General features: G+C 43.8%; 1 protein-coding gene across 4 annotated transcripts in view; it reads right to left on the bottom strand.

The window, feature by feature from the left end:
- Positions 1-25303, bottom strand: part of VPS13B (vacuolar protein sorting 13 homolog B) — a 996761-nt gene that overhangs the window by 160783 nt on the left and 810675 nt on the right. For all 4 annotated transcript variants that reach the window (XM_075063129.1, XM_075063127.1, XM_075063130.1 and 1 more), the window contains exon 35: positions 12241-12378. In XM_075063129.1, coding sequence (XP_074919230.1) covers positions 12241-12378 — 138 coding nt within the window. The remainder of the gene's footprint in view (positions 1-12240; positions 12379-25303) is intronic.

Raw genomic sequence — 25303 nt, 5'->3', positions numbered from 1 at the left:
TAACCAGAGGGAATCAAGGAGAAAGGAAAATGTGTTCTTTGCTGAGAGTTTCTTTTCTTAGACCCAGAGTATCCCATGATCTTAAATGAATTTTCCCCTCTCTCCCAGAGGATTGGCAGAAAACCAGTCATTTTACCCAGCTGGGACACAGGAATATCCTTTCTGAGTATTTTGCAGAACACCACCTTCCAAAGCTGTAAAATACTAAACTTCTTCATAACCACAAGATTTAATCCTACTATAAAGAAAACTGGTATCTCTCTGGAATAGAACTTTCAAGTATTAGGACTGGAGAAGCACCTTAACTCTTCAAAGAAATAGTTATGTGATGGAGGGTTATATTGTGGGAAGTGTTTGGTTCCACATGATACCAGCATGACTACTAGCTAGATGCATCAGAAATCTGACAAATCAGTGGGGTTTTCAATATTAGATGAATAATTTGTAATCTTCCTCAGTTTCTCTTTCAAAATGAAAACACTCTAACATGACCCACCAGAAGTTGTAGTCTTTGTATTTGAAAAATGTGACTTTTTCTTTGTTTGCCATAAAGCCATACTTCTATAGCCGCTGCCATAACTGGGCTCCTTTTCTTTCTTGAGTGTGATTTGATGAGCAATGGGTAGAGGTTGGTTCCTATTCTAGGAAGCCTATTATTAAAGCACCCTGTGAGGGTGATGGACTGAGAGGCAGGATCCTGACTGAAAGTGCCTCTCGTAGTTTCAGAAGCATATATACTTACGATGATATACCATAATGACAAGGGGACATGCATCTATTAATGACAGAAGAATCCAGAAGGGGTAGGGATTCTATTTGCAGACTACATAATGCATTTTGATGGCCAGGTGAACACACTGAGCAATTCAAGATCCAAGATGGCTTGCATTTTGTAATTCCTTTCCAGAATCACAAAGAATATTGAGAAGCTTCCACAGGATCAGTCATTCGATAGGACAGATTCTGTGGCCCAAATGTGAAGTAGATATGAGATTATTTGTTTGTCCTTCCTGAATTCTTTAATTTTGGAGATGCCAAACATCTTTCTTTCAAGGTACTGGACCAGTTCTATCAAATTGCACATCTCTGCAGGAGCCCTCTCATCCGGACTGCCTTCTTCGGATGGGGTTCCCCCAAATCATGCTGTGGATTTGGGGATGTTAAATATTGCAGAATTGTAGTCTGGGCAGGGGAAGAAAATTCAGATCAATCTATTACATATCCTCTTCCTGATGAATATTCTTCTTCAGAACTTAGAAGACTGACGGGCACAAGCTGTCTGTTTCTAGACAACTGCTTTAGGACATGCCGACACTAGCACTTATGCTGACAAAATTTTTGTTGCTCAGGGGTGTGAAAAAACAACCCCCGAGCAACGTAAGTTTTGCCAGCATAAGCGCTCGTGTACACAGCACTATGTCGGTGGGAGATGCTCTCCCGCTGACATAGCTACCGCCAGTCATTGAGCTGCTTTTATTATGTCAAAAGGAGAGCTCTCTCCAGTCGGTATAATGAGGCTATACAAGCACTCTTACGGCGACACAGCTGTATTGGTATAGTTGTGCCGCTGTAAGCCTGTAAGTGTAGACAAGATCAGGCTTGAAAAAGCCCTGGCTGGGATGATTTAGTTGGAGATTGGTCCTGCTTTGAGGAGTTTGGACTAGATGACCTCCTGAGATCCATTCCAACCCTGATATTCTATGGCCTCAGTCTCTTATAAAATCAAAGAAATGTAGAGCTGGAAGAGACCTTGAGAGGTCATCTAGTCCAGCCCCCTGTGCGGAAGCAGGACTAAATATACCTAGACCATTCCTGCCCAGAGGTAGGCAACTTATGGCATGTATGCCGAAGGCAGCACGTGAGCTGATTTTCAGTGGCACTTGCACTGCCCGGGTCCTGGCCACTGGTCCAGGGAGCTCTGCATTTTAATTTAAATTTTAAATGAAGCTTCTTAAACATTTTAAAAAAACTTTATTTACTTTATATACAACAATAGTTTAGTTATATATTATAGACTTGTAGAAAGAGACCTTCTAAAAATGTTAAAATGTATTACTGGCACGTGAAACCTTAAATTAGAGTGAATAAATGAAGACTTGGCACACCGCTTCTGAAAGGTTGCCAAGCCCTGGTCTACCCTGTCCTTAAAAACCTTCAATGACAGGGATTTTTATAAAACCATACAGACTGCAATATCACAGTAGACTAAGAAGAGGGCAAATTATCCAGACAGGCCACAACTAAGGGGAATCAGATGCCTTAAGCAATCCTCTGATTAGGATTGGGGCAAATAATGAGGGAGTCCAGCTGAGGAGGAACGAGCTGGGCTGGGTTTATAAAAATGGGAAGTTAACAGCAGAGAAGAGGCTGCAGGGTAGTAGTCTGCATTCATTCTCTGGGACAAGGGAGGTGTGTTTGGAGCTATAGAAGCAAGTAACCTACAGTTGCTCCCTGGGAGGAGGGGGCTATGGGGCTGGCAAGAGAAGGAGGAAGAACCAGAAGGTAAGGACAGGCTCAGGGAAAAGGCAGTAAAGATCGAGGATGGAACAGAGCTGGGCTGCTGACTAGATGGTCCCTGTGCTGTAATCCGGAGTAGAGGGTGGGCCTGGGTTCCCCTACCAGCCACTGAGGAAGTGGCACCATAGGGACAGTGAGTGAGATGATTGCTGGTAAGGAAAGATTTTGATACCCCAGAAAAGGAAATATGTATAGTGGCCTGGACGAAAGGCCAAGTCACAAAGAAGGAGGACCCAGAGTCACAGAGAGAGAGAGAGAGAGAGAGAGAGAGAGAGGAAGCAGGGTGTGCAGCGAGCAGCAGAAGAGGGCCTCGGACCTGGAAAGAGGTAATCCCCAGAGAGGCCACGAGGAGGCGCCACCTGCAGTGAGTGGACCATGTGACAAGGATAAGCAAGCCAGGACCTCTGTGCCAGGATATACATGAGCACACAATGCATCTCTTGGCCTTGATTTCCCTTTCTACTTGTCTGCTATCTTTGGCTCAGCAGGATGATGGGACAGGAAAATACATTACAAAATCTCAACCTCAAAGTTCCAAACATTTGCAGATTTTCTTCAACAAATCCTATATTCCAAATAAAACTGGGTAAGGAAGAAGTTTTAGTTAAGATGCCTGAAAAAACTCTGTCACAAACAGATGTCTGTAGCCACCTGTTCACATTGTTTTGGATGGAGGGAAATATGGGTGGTCTATACTCCAGCTAGAACAAAAGGTTTACTCTGCCTCCAATCACCAATGGAGAGGGCCCACTATGAAGATAAAGGGACACAAGGGGAAAATGTAAGGAGAGAGAATGGAAAAAAGAATAGAGAAGAGGGGAAGAAGTGAGGAATTCTCCATGGAGAGCCACTGAAATAAACATGAAGGGAGAGGAGACAAGCAAACAACGAAACAGGAAAATAAATAATGCTTAGGTTTAGGGTTTTATTTCAGATTTCACCAGAGCCTTCAAAGGGCATTTTGGCTCCTTGATGCTTTGGCTACATATATTTGATATACATGATCAGCCTGGATCCCAGGAAGCCCTCCCTTTCCAGGGGCTCCTAAGATCTTGAAAAGCCAATCACACAAGGGTCTGGTCAAATCTGGCATCTAGAGCATTACATTTTGTTTAATCATGTGTCCCCCTTGAACATGCCAGCTCTCTTCCACATAGAACTCAGATCTTTAGCCAATCAAATTGTTTAGATGGTTCATCATCGGATGCCTTTACAAGAGAATGACTCCTCTTTTAATCTCAGATTTTGATTCAGGCTTTGGCACCTATAGAAGACTTGGAAGTCAAACACCTAAGGAGTTTTTTCATGCCCCACAGGAGTTCTTTAGGAAAAGGTCTCCCAGGACTTAATGCAGGAGCATGCTGTGAAGCAGTGTCTTATTTATGATCATTTTGGGCCCTTTCTGAGAAGACCTTGTAGTCATCATAAGCATTAAGAGCCTTTTCCTGAGGCATAAAGAGCATTTTTATGCCTATCTGAAACAAGGATATTCCAAGGCAAGAGAAATGCACTGTCAGCCTAATGGCAGCATGGTGTTCAAAATAATGGATGGGGCTGTAGGGAGCAAGTACCTTCCCCCCATCCTCCACTTCTCTGCAAGTCAATCATATTTACAAAGTGGAAAACTGAGACCTTTTGGGGATAGATTTGTGAGGAGAAGGGGGAACCCTTTTCTCTCTTCCCCCTTTTAGAGAAATAACTTAAAAATTGGGACACATGACTGAAGAGATGAAGGTAGGAGAAAACAGTATTTATTCCCTCTGTTGTCTATTCAGTGTTCCTTCCCAGCCCCAGAACCTCATCCCCTCCGGTCCAGCTCTATCCTAACATCTGCTTCTTATCACCTTGACACCACCAATTTATTTCCTCCTGCCTTAACCCTGCAACTCAACCCATTCCACTCCTGGCTCAGAATTTCCCCACTTCTCTCCACTCCAACCGCACAGAAACACCCTCCCACACACACCTGTCCCCAAAGCGGAAAACCCTTTCTCTTCTTACCTAGCCTTAGCAGCTCAGAACCATCCCCCTTAATTCTGAACACCTATTGTGCATGCACACACACCCCTCTAGACATAGAAAATCCATCCCTAGGCTCAGAATCCTTCCCTCTCCAACCTGATACTAACCAGTACTAGCACCAGTATCAGAAACACCCCCTTACTTGTTGCTGGGACCGAAGAATCAAGAGCAGAACCAATAAGGTGGATTGTGACTTCAGGGAACCATATACTCTTAATTAGCACCACAAAAGCCTACATTCCTGGTCTCTCTCTCAGTTCTCTTCTGCCTGTAATTCATGTGCTGCAGGGACTCCAGGGGCTACATAGCTGATCTATGGAATATTGATACTGAGGGAATTGTACATGCCCCTAACTACCAACTACTTTTCAAAAATGTTTCAGGGGCTATGTGACTAAGCAAATACAGCTGATGTGTATGAAGGCATCATCATGAAGGCGAACAGTAGTTAAGTGTTAATATTCCCTTTTTACAGATGTGGAAATTGAGGCACAAAGAAGTTTAGTAATTTGCTTAAGGTAACCCAGCAAATCTGGGGGAAGATCCTGGAAAGGATCCTAGAGCCTGTGACTCAGAGGCCTGGTCTACACTGTGAAAAATCTACACCCCTGAGCGATGCAGTTAAACTGACTTAACTCCTGGTGTAGACAGCACTAGATCAATAGCAGAATTCTCCCATCAACCTACCTACCACATCTCGGGCAGATGGAGCACCTCCACCAATAGGAGACCTTCCTGTTGGTGTAGGTAGTGTCTTCACTGAAGTGCTACAGCAGCACAGCTGCACAGGTGCAGCTGCGCCGCTGTAGCATTTTAAGTGTAGAGAAGCCCAAAGCCCTGTTCATATCATTATTAAAAATGATAAGATGGAAGACAGAGATGAAAAAATCCTAAGAGAAGAAAAAAATCAGCAAAAGGTAAAAGTAGAGACTTTAAAAGCACATAAGACACTTCAAAATGATGGAAAAGATATAGAGTAACATTTTCAAAACCATCTATATGACTTAAGAGCCTGAGTTCCATTTTCAATAGTGACAGACTGCTAAATGCCTAGGTTTCATTTAAAGTCAGTGGGTCTTAGGCTGCTAAGTACCTAAGTCACTTTTGAAAATGTTATCTCCATTATTTTCGCACCTCACTGAATCCTTGAATTGTGATTTTTAATAAAAATAACTGTGTCAATAAAAAATAACATGCACACTTCTATATTTATTTGGCATATTTCTGTTTGTCCTCTTAATAAAATAAATGTCATTTCATGACTACGGTGTCAGTGGTTCAAAACTTGTTTGTAAAAGAACAATGAAAAAAATACCAGAGAGCTCAAATGTTTTTGCAAATGACCCTGAGTTAATTAGAAAAGTCTGCACCCTGGCCAGAGGCCCTTCTCACATGTCTGCTCTCATTAAATCAAAAAATTCTCATTTCAAAGTTAACAAACACCATGGTTAACAAAACTGTTAAAATGGGATCAAGTGGGCACATTCCTAGGTTTATATATGATGTCATGTTAAGCAGCCCACAGCTGAACTTGCAAAAAGTATGAATGATTTTTCAATATATTAAGTATCTGATCTAATGCTAATTTTCTCTCTATGGGCTAACTGTGCTGGGAACAGGTGGCCCTGCTTTCAATTACAGAGGGCTAACATGCCAGTGTGAGGCCTGGATTAGTTCACCTTCTCACAGGGAATTTGCTTTGGTTGGGAATGGATTTATTATGGCTTCACACATGGAACGGAGTTCATGTCAGCTGAGGGCAGTGACACATCATATGATTCAAATTAACCTGCTGTGGACTGTTCTACAGGGTTGAGACTGTGTATTAAAATGACGACATTTTTAAAACAGTTTGAAAGAAACCAGGATTGCCGAAATGCAATGTTTCCAATTTGTTCCAACTAATCTATCACCTGCTAGAGATACTATTCTAGTGGGTTTCTGGTAGCTGCTATTTACCAGGTTTCTCCAAATCACTGACCTTGCTAATGGGTACAATTGTTGCCTTTGGAGGTAGAATTTTTTTTTTAAATGACACTTGGGTTTTGGGTTTTTTTTAAAGTATAAATATAGTATATTTATATAGCATTTATAGCTTTATAGCACAGTATTCATCACAACATACAAGCAATGGAAGGGAAAGACAAATAGGCAAATTCAAAAGAAAAATCTTTAACTCCCGTTTTATCATTCAGCAGAGGGACTACATCATATTTCTTAATTTGACTGAATAAAATGCTTTACAGAAAATTATTCCAAATGGCAAAAAATCAAAAAGCTTAATAATTTCATACTTAAACTATCATCTTTCCAAGAAAATGTTAGGGAAAGAGGATTTTGGCACAGAAGAATTTGTGTTTTGCTTACATCTGTACTTTTAAGGCAAATTATAAGACAAGTTATATTTCAAAAATTGTTGAAACCTTTTGTAATATATTACATACAGCATAAATATGTGGGATTTTTGTTCTAAAGTAAGAATTAATGGGTAGGAATAGCAAGTAAATTAGTAGTAAAATAACAAGGGCATCTTTATTCTTTGCCCAAGAAGATAACTGGCCAGAAATAACCATCAGTTCAGCTGCATCTAGTGTAATCCTGCCTGTGAAGTATTAAATATACAAGTCTAGTATTAGATTTACTATAACAATGGTTATGCATGTTGATCTAGCAGGAATTAAAAAGAAATTGTAGATAATTAGCTACTGTAGAAAAGGAAAGAATAGTTCTTTAATTTGTTTTGGGGGTAAAGTTGAGGCCTGTTCCCACTGGCTCAGTGATGTATGCTTATTTCTCCTAGGATCCTATTACTTAAAATCTGGAAGAAATATCATTTTTTGTTAGTTGCCAAAAATGTACAAAACAATCCACTCATGTGGCAAGAAGTGTATTAACGTATCCTGTTATTCCCTTTTAATTGGTGGTTTCCAAGTCTAGCTACTAGCTGTAGTTTTTTTTATCTCTAAGTTAATATAGAGTGACAATCTGGCTTCCTGCATGGTGAAAAAATAAATTTTTCTATGGAACAACATTTACTTATCTACTTTAGCTGACAAACTGTTTACAATAACTAAAGTTTCATCTAAGATAGCAAATTCTGGGAACCATTTACAGACTGTTTTCTAACTATTATACTGCATCATAAGTTATGAACATGTTTGGACTACTAGAGCTGTTTCAAACTCACCTTTCCAAAACTATTTTTCTTAGGGAAAATGTTTGACTTATTAAAAAACAATGAACCTCTGATACATGTATAGAGGCATATTCAGCTGTCATTGCAATAGTTATATCCAGGTTTCTGACTGCATTTGTATAACTTTGACAGATGTGCTGAAAAGCAGATCAGCTGTCTTCAATGGCTATCATCTAAGGGTATGTCTGCACTACGAAATTAGGTCAATTTTACAGAAGTTGATTTTTAGAAACTGATTTTATACAGTCAATTGTGTATGTCCACACTAAGTGCATTAAGTCGGCGGAGTGCGTCCTCACTACCATGGCTAGCATCGACTTACAGAGCGGTGCACTGCGGGTAGCTCTCCCATAGTTCCTGCAGTCTCCACTGCCCATTGGAATTCTGGGTTAAGCTCCCAATGCCTGATGGGGCAAAAACATTGTCGCAAGTGGTTTTAGATACATGTCGTCAGGCCCTCCTCTCTCCCTCCCTCCGTGAAAGCAATGGCATACAATTGTTTCGTGCCTTTTTTCCTGGGTTACCTGTGCAGATGCCATATCACGGCAAGCATGGAGCCTGCTCAGCTCACCGTCACTGTACGTCTCCTGAGTGCTGCTGGTAGATGGGGTACAGCATTGCTACACAGCAGGAGCTCCTTGTCTTTGAGGCAGACCGTGCAGTACGACTGATAGCCATTCTATGTCTCCTGGGTGCTCCTGGCAGACCTCGGTGAGGCCTGAACAGATATGGCTATCCTCGTCCTACAGCAGGGGTTCTCAAACTGGGGGTTGGGACCCTTCAGGGGGTCACGAGATTATTACATGGGGGATTGCGAGCTGTCACCCTCCATCCCAGCCCTGCTTTGCCTCCAGCATTTATAATGGTGTTAAATATATAAAAAAGTGTTTTTAATACATAAGGGGGGTGGCAATCAGAGGCTTACTGTGTAAAAGGGGTCACCAGTACAAAAGTCTGAGAACCCCTGTCCTAGAGCACCGAATGGGAGCCAGAGACTCCAGGTCATTTTCTTCTTTAAGTTTCGTCTCATGGAGATTCAGTCCTGCCTGGAATATCTTGCAAGCTGGAGGCTTCTGCCTCAGGCTGCTCTCCCAGCTGGCAGCAGCGCACGGTTGCACCTACTCCAGCCTACTCCTTCTCCCATGGCTCATGAAGCCTGGACAGTAGTAAGGAACAGTTCAACTATAGGCTGAGTAAGTGCAGAATGGTGGTAGAATGTGCCTTTGAACATTTAAAAGCTCTCTGGCAATGTCTGCTGACTAGGTCAGACTTCAGTGCAACCAACATTCCCATTGTTATTGCTGCTTGGTGTGTGCTCCATAATATCTGTGAGAGTAAAGGGGAGATGTTTATGGCAGGGTGGGAGGTTGAGGCAAATCGTCTGGTGTCCAATTTTGAGCAGCCAGACACCAGGGTGATTAAAAGAGCATAGTAAGGCGTGCTGCACATCAGAGAGGCTTTGAAAACCAGTTTCATGACTGGCCAGGCTTCGGTGTGACAGTTGTGTGTGTTTCTCTTTGATACAAACCCACCCCCTTTGTTGATTTTAATTCCCAGTAAGCCAGCTATTGTTTTTAACCCATGCGTTCTTTCTTTATTAATTAAAAAAATTGAGATAACGGACAAGGTAGTCCAGGCGGGTGGTGGATGAGGGAAGGACAAGGCCACTTTGCTTATTGTAGCCACATTAAAAATCAAAGTGGTTGAATGACAGCCTTCTGTTGCTTTGGCCATCCTCTGGAGTAGAGTGGCTGGGTGTTCGGTGCCTCCTCTCCCCCCCACGTTCTTGGGCATCGGGCTGAAGAGGCTATGGAACATGGGGAGGAGGGTAGGTGGTTGGGGGTCTGTGCTCTTGCTGGATTTCCTGCAGCTCCAACAGATGCTTCATCATGTCCGTTGCTCCCCCAACAGATTGGTTCATCATGTCCATATGCTCCCCCATTATCCTCAGCATCGTGTCCTGCCTCTGTTTTTCGCATTCACTAAATTCTTTCCTGGCCTCTGCCACTGAATGGCTCCATGCATTAAGCTGTGCGCTATCAGTGCGGGACTGCATGAGCTTGGAAAACATGTCATCGCGAGCATGTTTTTCTCACCTTCGAATCTGTGATAACTTCAGGGATGGAGATGATGGGGGAAGCGTAGAAACATTCTACGCTCTACGATTCTGGGGGGACTGCATGGTCACCTGTGCTGCTAAGTTCCTCACACTGACCAAACAGGAAATGAAATTCAAAAGTTCCCGGGGCTTTTCCTGTGTACCTGGTTAGCGCATCGGAGTTCAAAGTGCTATCTAGAGCGGTCACAATGGAGCACTCTGGGATTGTTCCTAGAGGCCAATACTGTCGATTTGCGTCCACACTACCCAAAATTCAACCCAGCAAGGTCGAATTTAGCACTACTCTCCTAACCAGGGGAGAAGTACAGAAGTCAATTTTAAGAGCCCTTTAAGTCGACGGAATGGAGTTGTGTGGTTGGTTCAGATTAAAATCGAACTAACATGGCTAAATTTGACCTAACCCCGTAGTGTAGACCAGGGCTAATGCACTTGTCTATATATCAATTGATTATAAAATAAATACATAAAATGAACATAAAGAAGTCCTCAGAAAATATTTATAGTAGTAATATAGTAAGAACATGAGTATTATAGTATTTGACATTGACAGAATGGTGCAATATATGCACTAGTACCTGCGAATGAATTTTTAGCTGAGTATTTTATTCAGTTCAGTAACGATATATTGGTTTCCCCTGCTGCCACCAATATCATGTGTTCCTAGGTTGCCTTGCTGAGGCTCTCTGAAGATGACTGCTGAGGTCCTTGCCTTTGCCAGACAATCACAGGCTGACTGTGTCTGGTCAACTAACTGCTTACCACAGAACCACTAAGGAGCTATTCTTCTCACTCCTGGTGGGTTCAGCTACTTCTCAGATGCCGAACTACCATAGGTGCTGAAACTAGAGGGAATGGGGGTGCTGCTGCATCCCCTGGCTTGAAGTGGTTTCCATTATAAACAGGGTTTACAGTTTGGTTCGATGGCTCTTAGCACTCCCACTCTAAAAATTGTTCCAGCACCCCTGCCAACCACGTGATGGAATTAGTCTTGACTGGGAGGTTTTTACTGTATTGTTGATGTTAGCATGTTGTTGAATTAAACCACTGCAACTTTTCTTTTCACTAGGTCTGAAACAGCACTTATTGCAGTTGTGTGGTCATATGCAAGTATGGTCTTTGTTTTAAGGCAATCTAATCAAAACTCTAACATTGTGAAATGGTACTTAAAGAAGATTAAATTATTTGACCAAGCTCTCAGTTATATCAGGTTATAAAACCCTGTACTGGAAGGGTGGGATGTTCTGTTGGAACCACCTTGAGCCAAAATTCTATGTTAAGATTCAGGGCAATTACTGCTGAGATATGCTTAGAAATGGGTCCAATGAACCAGATATGTGATAAGAATGTAGCTATGTGTCTTAGGCCAAAAGAGATTTTGGAGGGAAACCGCCAAGATCTAGAAGGAAACACGCAAAGGTTTATATTGCATTATTGTTTTGGAGTTGCCTATAAAGCCAAAGACCAGGAAGGAGTGAATTTGAACACTGACTCAGAATCTGCCTATATTGTTGAGGGTAGAGCAGAGACTCATCCTATTCACACCCATAGGTGAGGGAACTAAGGTTTTGCACAGGGTTTTGCTCTGTGCCCAGCTGCAGGCCCCATGCACGACTCTGTGCCCATGCACCTGGCCCTGGTCCCAGCTGCTAGCCTAATGCCCAATCCTGGTCCCAGTTTCTGGCCCCGGTCCCAGCTGCCAGCCCTACACCCACCTGCTGGCCCCGTGCTCTGTCCATGTCCTCCCATCCCGGAGCCATGACCCTTCTCCCACCCCCAGCTCCACAAGACAGTGAGGGGGTGCAGACAGAGGTAACAGGGTTGTAGCACTCCCAGTCTAAAAAGGTGTCCCAGTGCCACTGTTCACACCATTATATTTGGAGGTAGGAGATTTATTGTCTACTTAGCACCTGGGGGAATCACTTCCATCACGGGAAAGTGAAACCCACCAGTAGAGACTGCCTGGGTTTGCTTAGCAGCAAGCTCAACTCCATTCCTAAGGAAAGTCTCTAAATTAGCAGCAAAGAGTTCTGTGGCACCTTATAGACAAACAGAGCATGAGCTTTCCAAAGCCTAGAAGCAGGCATTTTGTGTTCTACTAGAAATCTATAAATTTGTAATTTCTAGGGGTTTAAGGCTCCAGTGTCTAGTCCTGAAAGATAAATTTATCTGACCTTAAATCTGTCACTTTAATTCTGTTCTGACTCTCTCCAGTGTAGATTTTGGCAAAAATGAATAAATAAAATTAATTTTTTTTTAAAAAAATCCACATTTATGGAGAAAGAAGGAAACATTTTTTGGGCATGTTCATTTATAAAGAAATGATGGCTCTATAGGCACACACAGATTACATTACAAAATTCATTTTGATCAAAAGTGCACCACTTACCTGGCCCATTGAGAAAGTCTTTAATTTGCAGTGTGATGAGAGGAGGTGGAATGCCACTTTTAGGATCTATCTCTCCTGCTACTGTCTGCAGCCAAACCTTGCAGTAATCAAGAGCTTCTGGAAGTGTCTTTCCAGGATCTGCAGGGGATAAGATAATCATCATATTTATTAATGATATGCTAGTAGTGTGATAAAATAGAATAGAGGAAGCAAAACAAAATGAAGTTAAGCATATACACATTACGATAGCATTTATATACTATTTTATATGCAGTGTTTGTCATCATGTACATTGAGCCAGTATAGCTGCATGTACATTAGTGTGTGCATATGTATATATGACAGAGTACATTACAATAATTATACTTAATTTGTAATGTGTGCAAGAAAAGCCAAATACTATATTAGTAAATATAAAAAGACATTGACATGGCTGTTCTTAGTATCTGTTCAGTTTAGCTTAACTTATTTTACTTATTCTACCTAAAATGAGTGTATGAGCTAAAAGTTGCTATTAGTGAAATGAAACCTTTACTAGTTACTACTTCTAGATTTTCTTTGCATCACAGTAAACACAAACAACAGAAAGCAGGAATTATACAGAAGTCTAAAAGATCAGAACATTACATGCTCAAGCATGCAATGTAGTTATTTAGAGTTTCACTGACACTGCAGTCACTTTTTACTGCTAGGCTTTTGAAGTTTACTCCAAGTAGCTACTCCTGCAGGTATCCTTTAATGGTATTCCTTTTGTCAATCCTTAATATTCACAATTATGAATAAAAGGTCAAAATTAACTTTTGCTCAGTGCTATATATTTCTTTATTTTCTGGCTCCCAAAGATGACAAAAACATTACCAGATTATTTTTAATCTTTGGCAATTCCCAGCATTTTTTTAAATAACTCTATTAAAAAGTAACTGCTGAATTTTGGCATTATATGATTTTTTAAAAAATGTCTAAATATTCACAGTTTTTCTTTAATTCCAAGACTGGTTCTCTCTCTGATTTTATGATCACAGAATGCCATGCTGGCCTTTGCCCCTTTCTATTTTGTAATATTTTTTTTTGCCATCGAGTTCCTCTCATTTTTAGTTAATTTGAAAAGTGTTACTATAGTTTTATTTATCTTGGGTTTTACTGATAGGATTTCTTTCAATATCAGCATTTACATACCCACCATTATAGTCAACATATGGTAATATAGTATCACAGTCATATGTGACCTGGGTATAGAAAGTCAGCTTTGGAATTTGTATTACTTGACCTTATCATGTGATTCATATAAAACTTGGCACATATGAACCTCATGTGATTTCAAAGAACAGACGGAAACCAATTGATCGTGACTTTAGATCTATATGGAAAAGATCAAAAGTTAGCACATTCTTCTGCTTTTATTTGATCAATTTTCAGGGAAGCAATGACTTTAGAGCAGTGTATATACTGTGTGATATTTACATTACAGACAAAATACTTTTTTTCCTTTACATTCTTCACATTATCCTTTTATAAACTCACTTCTCAACAGTTATTTTAAGCGTTCTTCATTCCTGATCACTGCATACAGTATTCATGTACTTTGTCCATTTATATTCCTACATTTTCTATGGCTATTATACTTTCTCTTTAATTTTGCTGAAGAGTACGGTACGGTATATTCTTTCATATATTATTAGTTCTTCAGGGCAAGAGTGTGTCTTTCTCTGTGTCTAAACACTGCCTAGCATAGTACAAATAATATGCAAACGTGCAAATAATAAATAACAACAGATTTTTTTATTACTATCTAGGTTTGTATGTCACTGTTTATAAATAATGCTACATTCTTATATTCTCATTTCCTTATTCTAAATGCACAGCTTCAGAAGAACTCACAACAATTTGTTTCTGCAGAAACCACTGTTACTTCCAAATACTCTTGTTGTTCTAAACATTGTCATTTTTGTTTTGGTTCCATACCACAAAGTCTTATTTTTTTGTACTAACTATCCATCATACTGTTACTAACAGCATACAAATGTCAGCTATCTCATAATGAAAGCCTTGTAAAGATTACAGAATATAATGCAATGAATGTCACTGATCTATACAAACTGACAGGTAGGTATTGTTGCTAGAAAAAATCTGCAAATTTTGTCCACCTTTTCTATTGCTTAATACTTATATGCACTTTTCTCTGATCCATCTAAAGTATTATTTATATTATAAAATGCCAAATAGATGAAAAGTGTTAACATATGGGAAAGCTCTTTGATTACATATTAGATATACAAATGCAGCTCGAGGTGCTTGAAACAGCAGGATAATATTCATGTTCATCGGGGATTTTTAATTCTACAGATAACCTAAAAGATCCAAATGATGCCAAACCCGGATCATTAATGAAGTTCTTAAGTAATGAAAAGAAAACTATGATTGAAAGACTGCAAAATTAAGATTGGGTGGTGAAATAACTGGGTTATTTAGATGCTAATACTGAGTAACTGGAGGGAGCAACTAAAATTACCAGGAGGCTGGACAGATTAATTTATGAGGAAAGGTAAAAGGTGTAAAACACGACTTGCTTGACTGAGATTCAATCTAGGGAGGAAAACAGTGTACAAATATTTGTAGGGTTAAACACCAAGGAAGGAATAAATCATTCAGCATGCCACAGAAGGTATAAATTATCACAGAAATAATGGAATGAAATTTAGAAGAGAGAAAATTTAGGCTGAATATTAAAGAACTTCCTGAAGGTGAGATTTATTGGCATATGGAATAATTTTTTCAGGGAACTGGTGGAAACACTATGGTTTAGAATGTTTAAAAATAGAATGAAGAAAACACTATAAAATGTACAATAGGGAACAATTATGCATTGGCAGGGAACTAGGCTAGATGAAGTACTATAATAGTTCACTGCCACCTCCATTTCCTATGATTCCCTCAAAAATCAACATTTGGATTTGTAGTTATTTGTTTGAATAAAAGCCCTTGGAAGTCACAGGGATGGAAATGTGAGTAAAAAGGAGAGGGCAGGAGGACTACTGAGGAACCAGCGGGGGCAGGGAGTACAGGAAAAGCGGAAAGGCTGAAAAGTGGACAGGAGAAGAGGAAACATACAAAGAGGAAAAAGAGAGAAAAGAGTCAGACATGTTATCTTCTGCATGATGTGATAGATTACTCTGTGGCATCAAAGATAAAAAGCAGATGAATAACTATTATGTACTGATAGCCAAGACGGTAATTTTGAGACACTGAGAATCAGAGGCTCTGTCAACTGAAAATGAATGGACTACGTCTCTGCCAGAAGCTGCCTCCTATAGAAAAAATCTGATATAGGGTTCACCATAATGAGTGTGAAACACAGGTACATGGGAATTGCCATAGTAGATCAGACCTTGCATGGAAATAGTCCAGGATCCTGTCTGATGGGGGTCAGTACCAGATACGTCAGAGGTAGGTGAACTCTGAAGTAGACAAATGTGGTTATCCTGTTCCCAATGAAAAACTCATCCTGATACCTAATAGTTAGAAATGGGCTTAAATTCTGACACATGAGGTTTTGTAACCTTTTCAAAACTCTTATTTTATTGTTATCTATAATTAGTTAATTCTAATGTTATCTATAAATCCAACCCCTCTTTGAATCTCGCTAAATTCTTGGCAATGATACCATGTGCCATCTAATACTCTGCTGTGCTTTTTTCACTTCTGAATGTTCAGACTTTTGATTTCACAGAATGCCCCCTCAATTCTTGTGCTATGAGAAAGGTAAAAAATAGGAACTCCTGATTAGAGGTGGGCAGGAAAAGGTAATTCTATTCTGTGGAGGATTTAACTATTTCTAAAACTGGTTTCATTTTGGGACAAAACCCAAATATTTCAAAAGTCTTTGTGAAAGGGAAAGGATCCTCAGCTCTCAGAGCCTGAACTGCCAAGGAGCCTGAGCCTGGGAGTTTGGCAGCTGGGACTCTCAGGACCTCCAGACTCACCATCAGCTTGTCAGGCAGGCTGCCAAGAAGCTGGATACGCAAGCTGGCAGGAAATCAGGCAGATTTTTGTTGTAACTTTGGTGAAATTGATCTATCTCCACAAAACATTTTGCTTTTGATAGGTTTCAGAGTAGCAGCCTTGTTAGTCTGTATCCGCAAAAAGAACAGGAGTACTTGTGGCACCTTAGAGACTAACAAATTTATTTGAGCATAAGCTTTCGTGGGCTACAGTGGCCTACAGCCCACGGATGCATCCGAAGAAGTGGGCTGTAGCCCACTGTAGCCCACGAAAGCTTATGCTCAAATAAATTTGTTAGTCTCTAAGGTGCCACAAGTACACCTGTTCTTTTTGCTTTTGATGAATCTGCAAATTTCCATGGAAAAAAACAGTTTGTCGGTATTTCTCCTGCTAGCTCTACTCCTAGTCTATCTTCTCTATAAAATTCATCATTTTGGATTATTTTATTGTATCCCTTCTTATTCATCTCCTTTCTAAGGTAATTGTCCCAATCTTTTCAGTCTCTCTCTGGCTAACTGATAGGTCTCAATATTTAACTGTAAATGAGGAATCATCACTGAGTGGGTCTGTCTCACATTGGGTCCCACATGAGTCAGTTCTTGGCCCTATTTAACATTTTATCAATGACCTGGAAGAAAACATAAAATCATCTCTGATAAAGTTTGCAGAAGACACAAAAATTGGGGGAATGGTAAATAATGAAACGGATAGATGCAGAGTGATCTAGACTGCTTGGTAAACTGGATGCAAGCAAACAATATGCATTTTATTACAGCTAAATGTAAACGTAAACATCTGTGAACAAAGAAAGTAAACCATACTGATAGGATTGGACACTATCCTGGGAAGCATTGTTTCTGAAAAAAAATCTGGAGGCTGTGGTGGATAAACAGCTGAACATGAGCTCCCAACGTGATGTTGTGGCCAAATGTGCTAATGGAATTCTGGGATGCAGAAACAGGGGAATCTTCTGTAAGAGCAGAGAGGTTATTTTAGCTCTGTATTTGGCACTGGTGCAACCACTGCCAGAATAGTGTGTCCAGTTCTGGTGCCCACAATTCAAGAAGAATGTTGACAAATTAGAGAGGGGTCAGAGAAGAGCCACAAGAATGATTAAAGGATTAGAAAACATGCCTTACAATGACAGACTCAAGGAAAAGACGGTTACTCACCTTTGTAACTGTTGTTCTTCGAGATGTGTTGCTCATATCCATTCCAATCAGGTGTGCACGCTACGCGTGCTCGCACATTGGAAGATTTTTACCCTAGCAACCCCGGTGGGTCAGCAGGGTCGCCCCCTGGAGTGGCACCGCCATGGTGCCGGATATATACCCCTGCTGACCCGACCGCTCCTCAGTTCCTTCTTGCCGGCTACTCCGACAGTGGGGAAGGAGGCGGGTTTGGAATGGATATGAGCAACACATCTCGAAGAACAACAGTTACAAAGGTGAGTAACCGTCTTTTCTTCTTCGAGTGATTGCTCATATCCATTCCAGTTAGGTGATTCCCAAGCCTTACCTAGGCGGTGGGGTCGGAGTGAGATGTCGCAGAGTGTAAAACTGAGGAGCAGAAGGCTGCGTCATCCCTAGACTGCTGAACCAGGGCATAGTGGGAGGCGAAGGTATGGACCGAGGACCAGGTAGCTGCGCGACAAATCTCATGAATGGGTACGTAAGAGAGGAAAGCAGAAGATGAGGCCTGAGCCCTGGTAGAGTGCGCAGTCACGTGGCTCGATGGAACATGAGCCAAGTCATAACAGGTGCGGATGCACGACGTCACCCAGGAGGAAATCCGCTGCGAGGAAACGAATAGGCCCTTGATACGCTCAGCTACCGCAACAAAGAGTTGGGGGGTTCTGCAAAATGGTTTTGTTCGCTTGATATAAAAAGCGAGTGCTCTACGGACATCTAGGGAGTGTAGCTGCTGCTCCCTGTGAGACGAATGTGGCTATGGGAAGAAGACAGGTAGGAAGATCTCCTGGTTAACACGGAAGGCTGATACCACTTTGGGGAGAAAGGCAGGATGCAGTCTCAGCTGCACCTTGTCCCTGTGGAATACAGTATATGGGGGATCCACCGTGAGGGCCCGAAGTTTGGAGACGCTGATGTGATGGCCACCAGGAAAGCGGTTTTCCATGAGAGGTAGAGAAGGGAGCAAGTTGCTAACGGCTCGAATGGGGTGGACTTAAGTCTGACAAGAACCAGGTTAAGGTCTCATGTTGGGGTGGGGCGGCGTACCTGAGGGTAGAGGCGCTCTAGGCCCTTAAGGAATCTAGACACCATCGGGTGTGAGAATACCAAGCAGCCATTCTCCCCTGGGTGGAAGGTAGAGATGGCCGCCATATGGACCCTCAAAGATGATACTGCTAGGCCCTGTTGTTTGAGAGATCAGAGGTAATCCAAGATGTTAGGGATGGAGACCTCAGTGGGAAGGAAGTTCCACTCCACGCACCAGCACGTGAAAAGCTTCCACTTGGCCAAATATGTCACTCTAGTGGAAAGCTTCCTGCTACCCAGGAGCACCGGTTGCACTGGGGCAGGGCAACACAGCTCACACTGTGTCAGCCACTCAGGAGCCATGCCGTGAGGTGGAGGGACTGAAGGTCCGGGTGACGCAGTTTGCCGTGGTCCTGAGTGATCAGGTCCAGGTGAAGAGGCAGGGGGACAGGGTCGGCTATGGATAGGTCTAGCAACATGGTGTACCAGTGTTGCCAAGGCCACGCTGGAGCTATCATGATTAAGTGGGCTTTGTCCCTGTGTACTTTCAGTAGGACCCTGTGGACGAGCGGAAATGGTGGAAAGGCGTAGAGCAGGTGCGTCGTCCACGGTATAAGGAAGGTGTCCGCCACTGAACCCGGTGAGAGGCCTTGAAAGGAGCAGAACATCTGGCATTTCCTGTTCCTGCGGGATGCAAAGAGGTCTATCCGGGGAAACCCCCACCTCCGGGAGAGCGAAAGAGTAACGTCCGGGCGAAGTGATCATTCGTGGGAAAGGAAGGATCTGCTGAGGCAATCCGCCAGCGTGTTCCGAACTCCCAGGAGAAAGGACGCGATCAGGTGTATAGAGTGGGCTATGCAAAAGTCCCAGAGTCGTAAGGCCTCTTGACACAGGAGCGAAGACCTTGTGCCACCTTGCTTGTTTATATAGTGCATGGGCGTTGGGCTGTCGGTGAATACTGACACACAACGGCCCTGTAAGTGCTGTTGGAACATCTGGCAAGCGAGGCGGACTGCTCTCAGCTCCCAGACGTTGATGTGCAGGGTCAGCTCTTGAGATGACCAAAGGCTCTGGGTGCGTAGGTGCCCAAGTTGAGCCCCCAACCCAGGGATGATGCGTCCATTGTCAGGGACGCCGAGGGCTGGGGTGGATGGAACGGGAGCCCTGCACACACCATGGAGGGATCCAGCCACCACTCTAAGGAGTCTAGGACGGTCGGGGGAATGGTGATGACCATGTCCATAGCATCCCTGGCTGGTCGGTATCGTGAGTTGAGCCACGACTGGAGGGGCCAGAGGCGCAGTCTGGCGTATTTCGTTACAAATATACAGGCTGCCATGTGGCCCAGGAGAGCGAGGCAAGTGCATACCGAAGTCAACGGCGCTGCTCGCAGACTCCAGATGATGGCTACCATAGTCTGGAACCATGGCAGTGGTAGACAGGCTCTGGCAAGATTGGAGTTCAGGATGGCGCCATAAATTCTATCCTCTGAGTGGGGATCAGAGTCAATTTTTCCGCATTGATCATTAGGCCTAGATGTAGGAAAAGGTCCTTGGCAAAGCAGATGTGACGGAGGACTCGCGCCTCGGAGGTCCCTCAGATGAGCCAGTCGTCTAGATACGGAAACGTGTATCCGACTGTGGCGGAGGTGAGCGGTGACTACAGCTATACATTTGGTGAATACTCTTGGGGCTGTGGAGAGGCCGAACAGGAGGACCGCAAACTGAAAATGTTGGAGGTTGGCCACGAACTGGAGGAACCTCCTGTGAGGTGGGAAGATGGCTATGTGGAAGTAGGCATCTTTCATGTCGAGGGCGACATACGAGTCTCCAGAATCCAGGGATGGGATAATGGTCCCCAGGGATACCATATGGAACTTCAACTTTATCATGTATCTGTTGAGTTCCCGCAGATCGAGGATAGGTTTGAGACCTCCCTTTGCCTTGGGGCTTAGGAAGTAGCGGGAGTAAAACCCCTTGCTCCATTTGTGCTCCGGTACCTCCTCTATGGCTCCTTTGGTGAGAAGCATTTGCACCTCCTGGAGGAGGAGTTGCTTGTGAGAGGGGTCCCTGAAGAGGGACGAGGGACGGGAGTGGAAGGGGGGGTTTGAAATAAATTGGAGGTGGTATCCAAATTCCAGCGTGTGTAAGACCCAGCGATCTGACATTAGCTGGGACCACGCAGGGAGGAAAAAGGAAGGACAGTTGGAGAAAGGAGGGGACGGATCCTTTAAAGAAACTGGTACAACGCCCTCAGGCGCACCTTCAAAAGGAAGGTTTTGGCCCTGAGGAAGGCTTGGAGGAGCCTTGGTTTTGGCCCCCTTGGTTCCCCAATTGCCTTCGGGGACTGGTTCTGCCTCGCCGTCTGGTGAAGTCTTGCCTCTGCCAGGGCTGAGGGTAAGGGCGATGCGGTTGGGGCCGGAAGGGCCTGCGCTGAGTCACTGGTGTGTGCATGCCTAACGAGCGCATAATGACCCTGTTGTCATTTAGGCTCTGCAGCCTAGGGTCAGTTTTATCCGAGAACAGCCCTTGGCCCTCAAAGGGAATATCCTGAATAGTGTGTTGGAGCTCTGGGGGGAGGCTGGAGACCTGGAGCCACGAGATACACTGCATAGTCATGCCAGAGGCCAGAGTCCTGGCAGCTGAGTCCGCGGAGTCCAGGGAAGCCTGGAGGGAAGTTCTTGCCACCTTCTTTCCTTAGTCGAGGATCGCAGAGAACTCCTGTCGTGCGTCCTGCGGAAGCAACTCCTTAAATTTGTCCGCTGCCGCCCAGGTGTTATAACTATAGCGGCTAAGGAGGGCTTGCTGATTGGACACGCGGAGTTGGAGTGCCCCTGTGGAATAGACTTTGCGCCCTAGCAAGTCCATGCATCTCGCGTCCTTTGATTTAGGGGCTGGAGCCTGCTGGCCACAGCGCTCCCTCTCGTTAACCGACTGGACAACAAGGGAGCAAGGAGGAGGGTGGACATAGAGATATTCATAGCCCTTGGAGGGCACCATGTATTTACACTCTACACCTCACGCAGCAGGTGGGACAGAGGCCGGGGACTGCCAGATCGTAGTGGCATTGGCCTGTATGGTCCTAATGAAGGGAAGAGCCACTCTAGTGGGGGCATCTGATGACAAAATGTCCACCACTGGGTCCTGTACCTCCGGGACCTCCTTGGCCTGCAAGTTCATATTTTGTACAATGCGCCTGAGGAGGTCTTGGTGGGCCCTGAGGTCGATTGGTGGAGGGCCAATAGACGAGGTTCCAGCTACAGCCTCGTCAGGGGAGGATGAAGAGGAGAGACCTGGAACAAGCGGGTTTGACAACGGCTCCTCCTGGTGGATCGTCTCTGTCTCCCTAGGGAGCTGGGAGTCCTGAGGCTGGGTCAACCCTTCCTCCATAGGAGGAGGAGGAGGGCAGGTGATCATGGCTTCCGGCACCCAGTGTTCTGAGGTGGCCGAGCGTGATGGACCTGGGTGAGAGCCTTGGGCCTGATGATACGCCCAAGGCATCCAGAAACCCCACTGTTGCGGCCCATGATCTTGAGGCTGAGGCTCATGGAATAATGCAGCAGGCACGTCGGTGTCTGGGGCATATGCACTATCCTCCTGAGAAGACACAGACGGGTGTCAGGATGGCCAGGGAGGAGCCGAGCAAGCCTGGTATGAGTCCTTCACTCTCGTCGCTGGAGATCTCGGTGCTGGGGATTGGTACCGGGAGTCATATCGGTGCTGAGAACGAGACCGGGACCTGCAACCAGCGCGGTGCTGGGAGGTTGACCTGGATCTCGACGGTCTACGGCAGACCGGCTATGAGAGTCTCGATGCCGGGAGCGGTGCCTAGAACTGGAGTGGTACCGGGAGTACCGGGCAGGACGAGAAGTGGATCTGTGCCGTGAGTACGACCGGTACTGCCTTGGTGAGCGGTGCCGGGACTGTGAGCGGCGTCTATACCGGGACTGTCCATGAGACCACGAGCGGTGCCGGGACCTGGATCGAGATCGGTGCCAGCTTGCTGATTCCAGTGAAGGAGGTCTCATAGCGGCTGCCTTACCTCTGGAATGTAGTACCTGCACCGGCGGTGCCGGGGGTTGAGGCAGGGTAGACTCAGTCATCGCTATAAGGTCCCTGGCTGGGGAAAATGTCTCCAGTGTGGAAGGGACCATAAGCTCAACCACAGGCCTCGGCGAGGAGCTCTCAAGGACCGGACTCGATGGCCCTCTTGGGACCGGAGTTGATGGTACCACAGAACTCGGTGCCACAGCAGGAGTAGGTGCTGGGCAGTCCGAACGAGGGAGAGTCTGCGTCGAAGGCATGGAGGAAGCGGAGGGCCTCCGATCAGGTCCCTGTGCTGGAGAAGACCAGTGCCGAGGTGTCTTGGCAGAGCCGGCGCGGTCCAGTGCCGGAGGAGCGCTGTCAGCACTCGGTGCCGAGGACGGAGGGTTTAGGGCTGCCTCCATAAGGAGAGTCTTCAAGCGGAAGTCCCTCTCCTTTTTCGTCCGCAGCTTAAAAGCCTTACAAATGCGGCACTTATCTGAGATATGTGATTCCCCGAGGCACTTTAGGCAAGAGTCATGGGGCTCGCTCATGGGCATCAGCTTTTTACAGGCCGAGCACGGTTTGAACCCCGGTGAACCACGCATGGGCCCCGGCACCGGCTGCGGGGAAGGGCTAATGCCCAAACCCTGCTAAACTATGTACACTAACTATGTAATAACTATAAAACTAATTACACTATAGACTAAGTCAACTACGCACAACAAGATATCGAATGAACAAGGAGAAGCTAGGGAAGTGGAGGACAGCTAAGCCGCGCTCCACCGTTCCAATGACCGACATGGACGGTAAGAAGGAACTGAGGAGCGGTCGGGTCAGCGGGGGTATATATCCAGCGCCATGGCGGCGCCACTCCAGGGGGCGACGCTGCCGACCCACTGGGGTTGCTAGGGTAAAAATCTTCCGACGAACGTGCACACGCGGCATGCACATCTAACTGGAATGGATATGAGCAATCACTCGAAGAAGAACTTAATCTATTTAGTTTGCCAAAGAGAAGGTGCCTGGGTAACTTGACTACAGTCTATAAAAGTACATACATGGGAAACAAAAATTTAATAATAGGCTCTTCAACTTAGTGGAGAAAGGTATATAACACAGTCCAATGTCTGGAAGTTGAAGCTAGACAAATTCAGACTGGAAATAAGGCATACATAAGGCATATATTTTTAACAATGAGAATAATTAACCATTGGAACAATTTATCGAGAGTCATGGTGGATTTGCCATCACTGACAATTTTAAAATCAAGATAGGGTGTTTTCTAAGATTCTGTGGCCAGCATTGCGCAGGAGGTCAGACTTAGATGATCATAATGGTCCCTTCTGACCTTAAAGTCCACTATTCTACGATTCTATATGCTATAGGTATTATTTTGTGGAAGTTCTATGGTATGTGCTATACAGGAAGTCAGACTAAATTATCACAGTGATCTATTCTGGCCTTAGAATCAATGAATCTACGAATGTGAGAGTTGTCCATGCCCCTAATCGTTCTCATTGTCTATTTTCCGAGCTTTATCTATTGCTCCAACAACCTTTTTTGAACTGTGGTGACCAATACTACACACAGTATTCCAGATTAGAGAAAGCCATTGATCTGTATAATAGCATTAGAGTGTTTTCTGTGTTACTCTCAATCTCATTGTTTATACCTTCTAATATTTTGTTTGCTTTTTTGACTGCAGTTGCACATTGTGCAGAGGTCTTCACTGAGTTGTCTGCACTGATGCCCAAGTCCTTTTCCTAAATTGATACTGTTAATTTAGAGCTTTGTACGATGTATGAGAAGTTCATCTGCCATTAATCATACAGAGAAACATGGGCTGGAATATTTTCAATTGTAAGGGACCTATCATACTTTCCAGCACAAACACCTGTTTAAGGCGAAAAACCATATAAAATTGACCTCACAGACTGTCCATGGCATTCTCCTTTCAAGAGTGTATGGGAAATTAATGGCTATGCACACAGTGGAAAAGCCTGAAAAAGGTAACACAGCTTGCAATGCATTCTAAGGTCCTTCCTCTGCACATGGGCCCACCTGCGTGCAGCTCTTTGCAGTATAAAGGTCTAAATGTGGCCAGAAGTAGGTTTAAATGTGTTTCTAGTAAGAGAGAAATTCTACCTTTATTAGTATCCTTCAGTGAGATTTTGGGTAAATCTTTTAATCTCTCTGTGAACTGTTTTCCTTATCTATAAAACAAGAATGATTAGGGCTGTCAAGCAATTAAAAAAAATCGGGATTAATCATGCGATCAATCGTGCTGTTAAACAATAAGAGAATACCATTTATTTAAAATTTTTGGATGTTTCCTACATTTTTCAAATATATGATTTCAATTACAACATAGAATACAAAGTTGACAGTGCTCACTTTATATTTATTTTTGATTACAAATATTTGCACTATAAAAAACCAAGGAAATCGTATTTTTCAATTCACCTAATACAAGGACTGTAATGCAATCACTTTATCACTGAACTTACAAATGTAAAAAAAAAAAACTGCATTCAAAAATTAAACAATGTAAAACTTTAGAGCCTACAAGTCCACTCAGTTCTACTTCTTGTTCAGCCACTCGCTCTGACAAATACAATTTGCAGGAGATAATGCTGCCTGCTTCATGTTTACAATGTCACCTGAAAGTGAGAACAGGCATTCACATGGCACTGTTTTAACTGGCGTTGCAAGATATTTACATGCCAGATGCGCTAAAGATTCATGTCTCTTCATGCTCCTTCAGAACTCTCCTTAGACCTCTTTGCCATGATGCCTCCAGAAAATTTGACAATGGTTTGGCTG

This window comes from Chelonoidis abingdonii, chromosome 2 (assembly GCF_003597395.2).
Source record: "Chelonoidis abingdonii isolate Lonesome George chromosome 2, CheloAbing_2.0, whole genome shotgun sequence".
Classification (NCBI taxonomy): domain Eukaryota; kingdom Metazoa; phylum Chordata; order Testudines; family Testudinidae; genus Chelonoidis; species Chelonoidis abingdonii.
The sequence above is the reverse complement of the archived record's forward strand: the minus strand, read 5'-3'. Positions and strand labels throughout refer to the sequence as shown.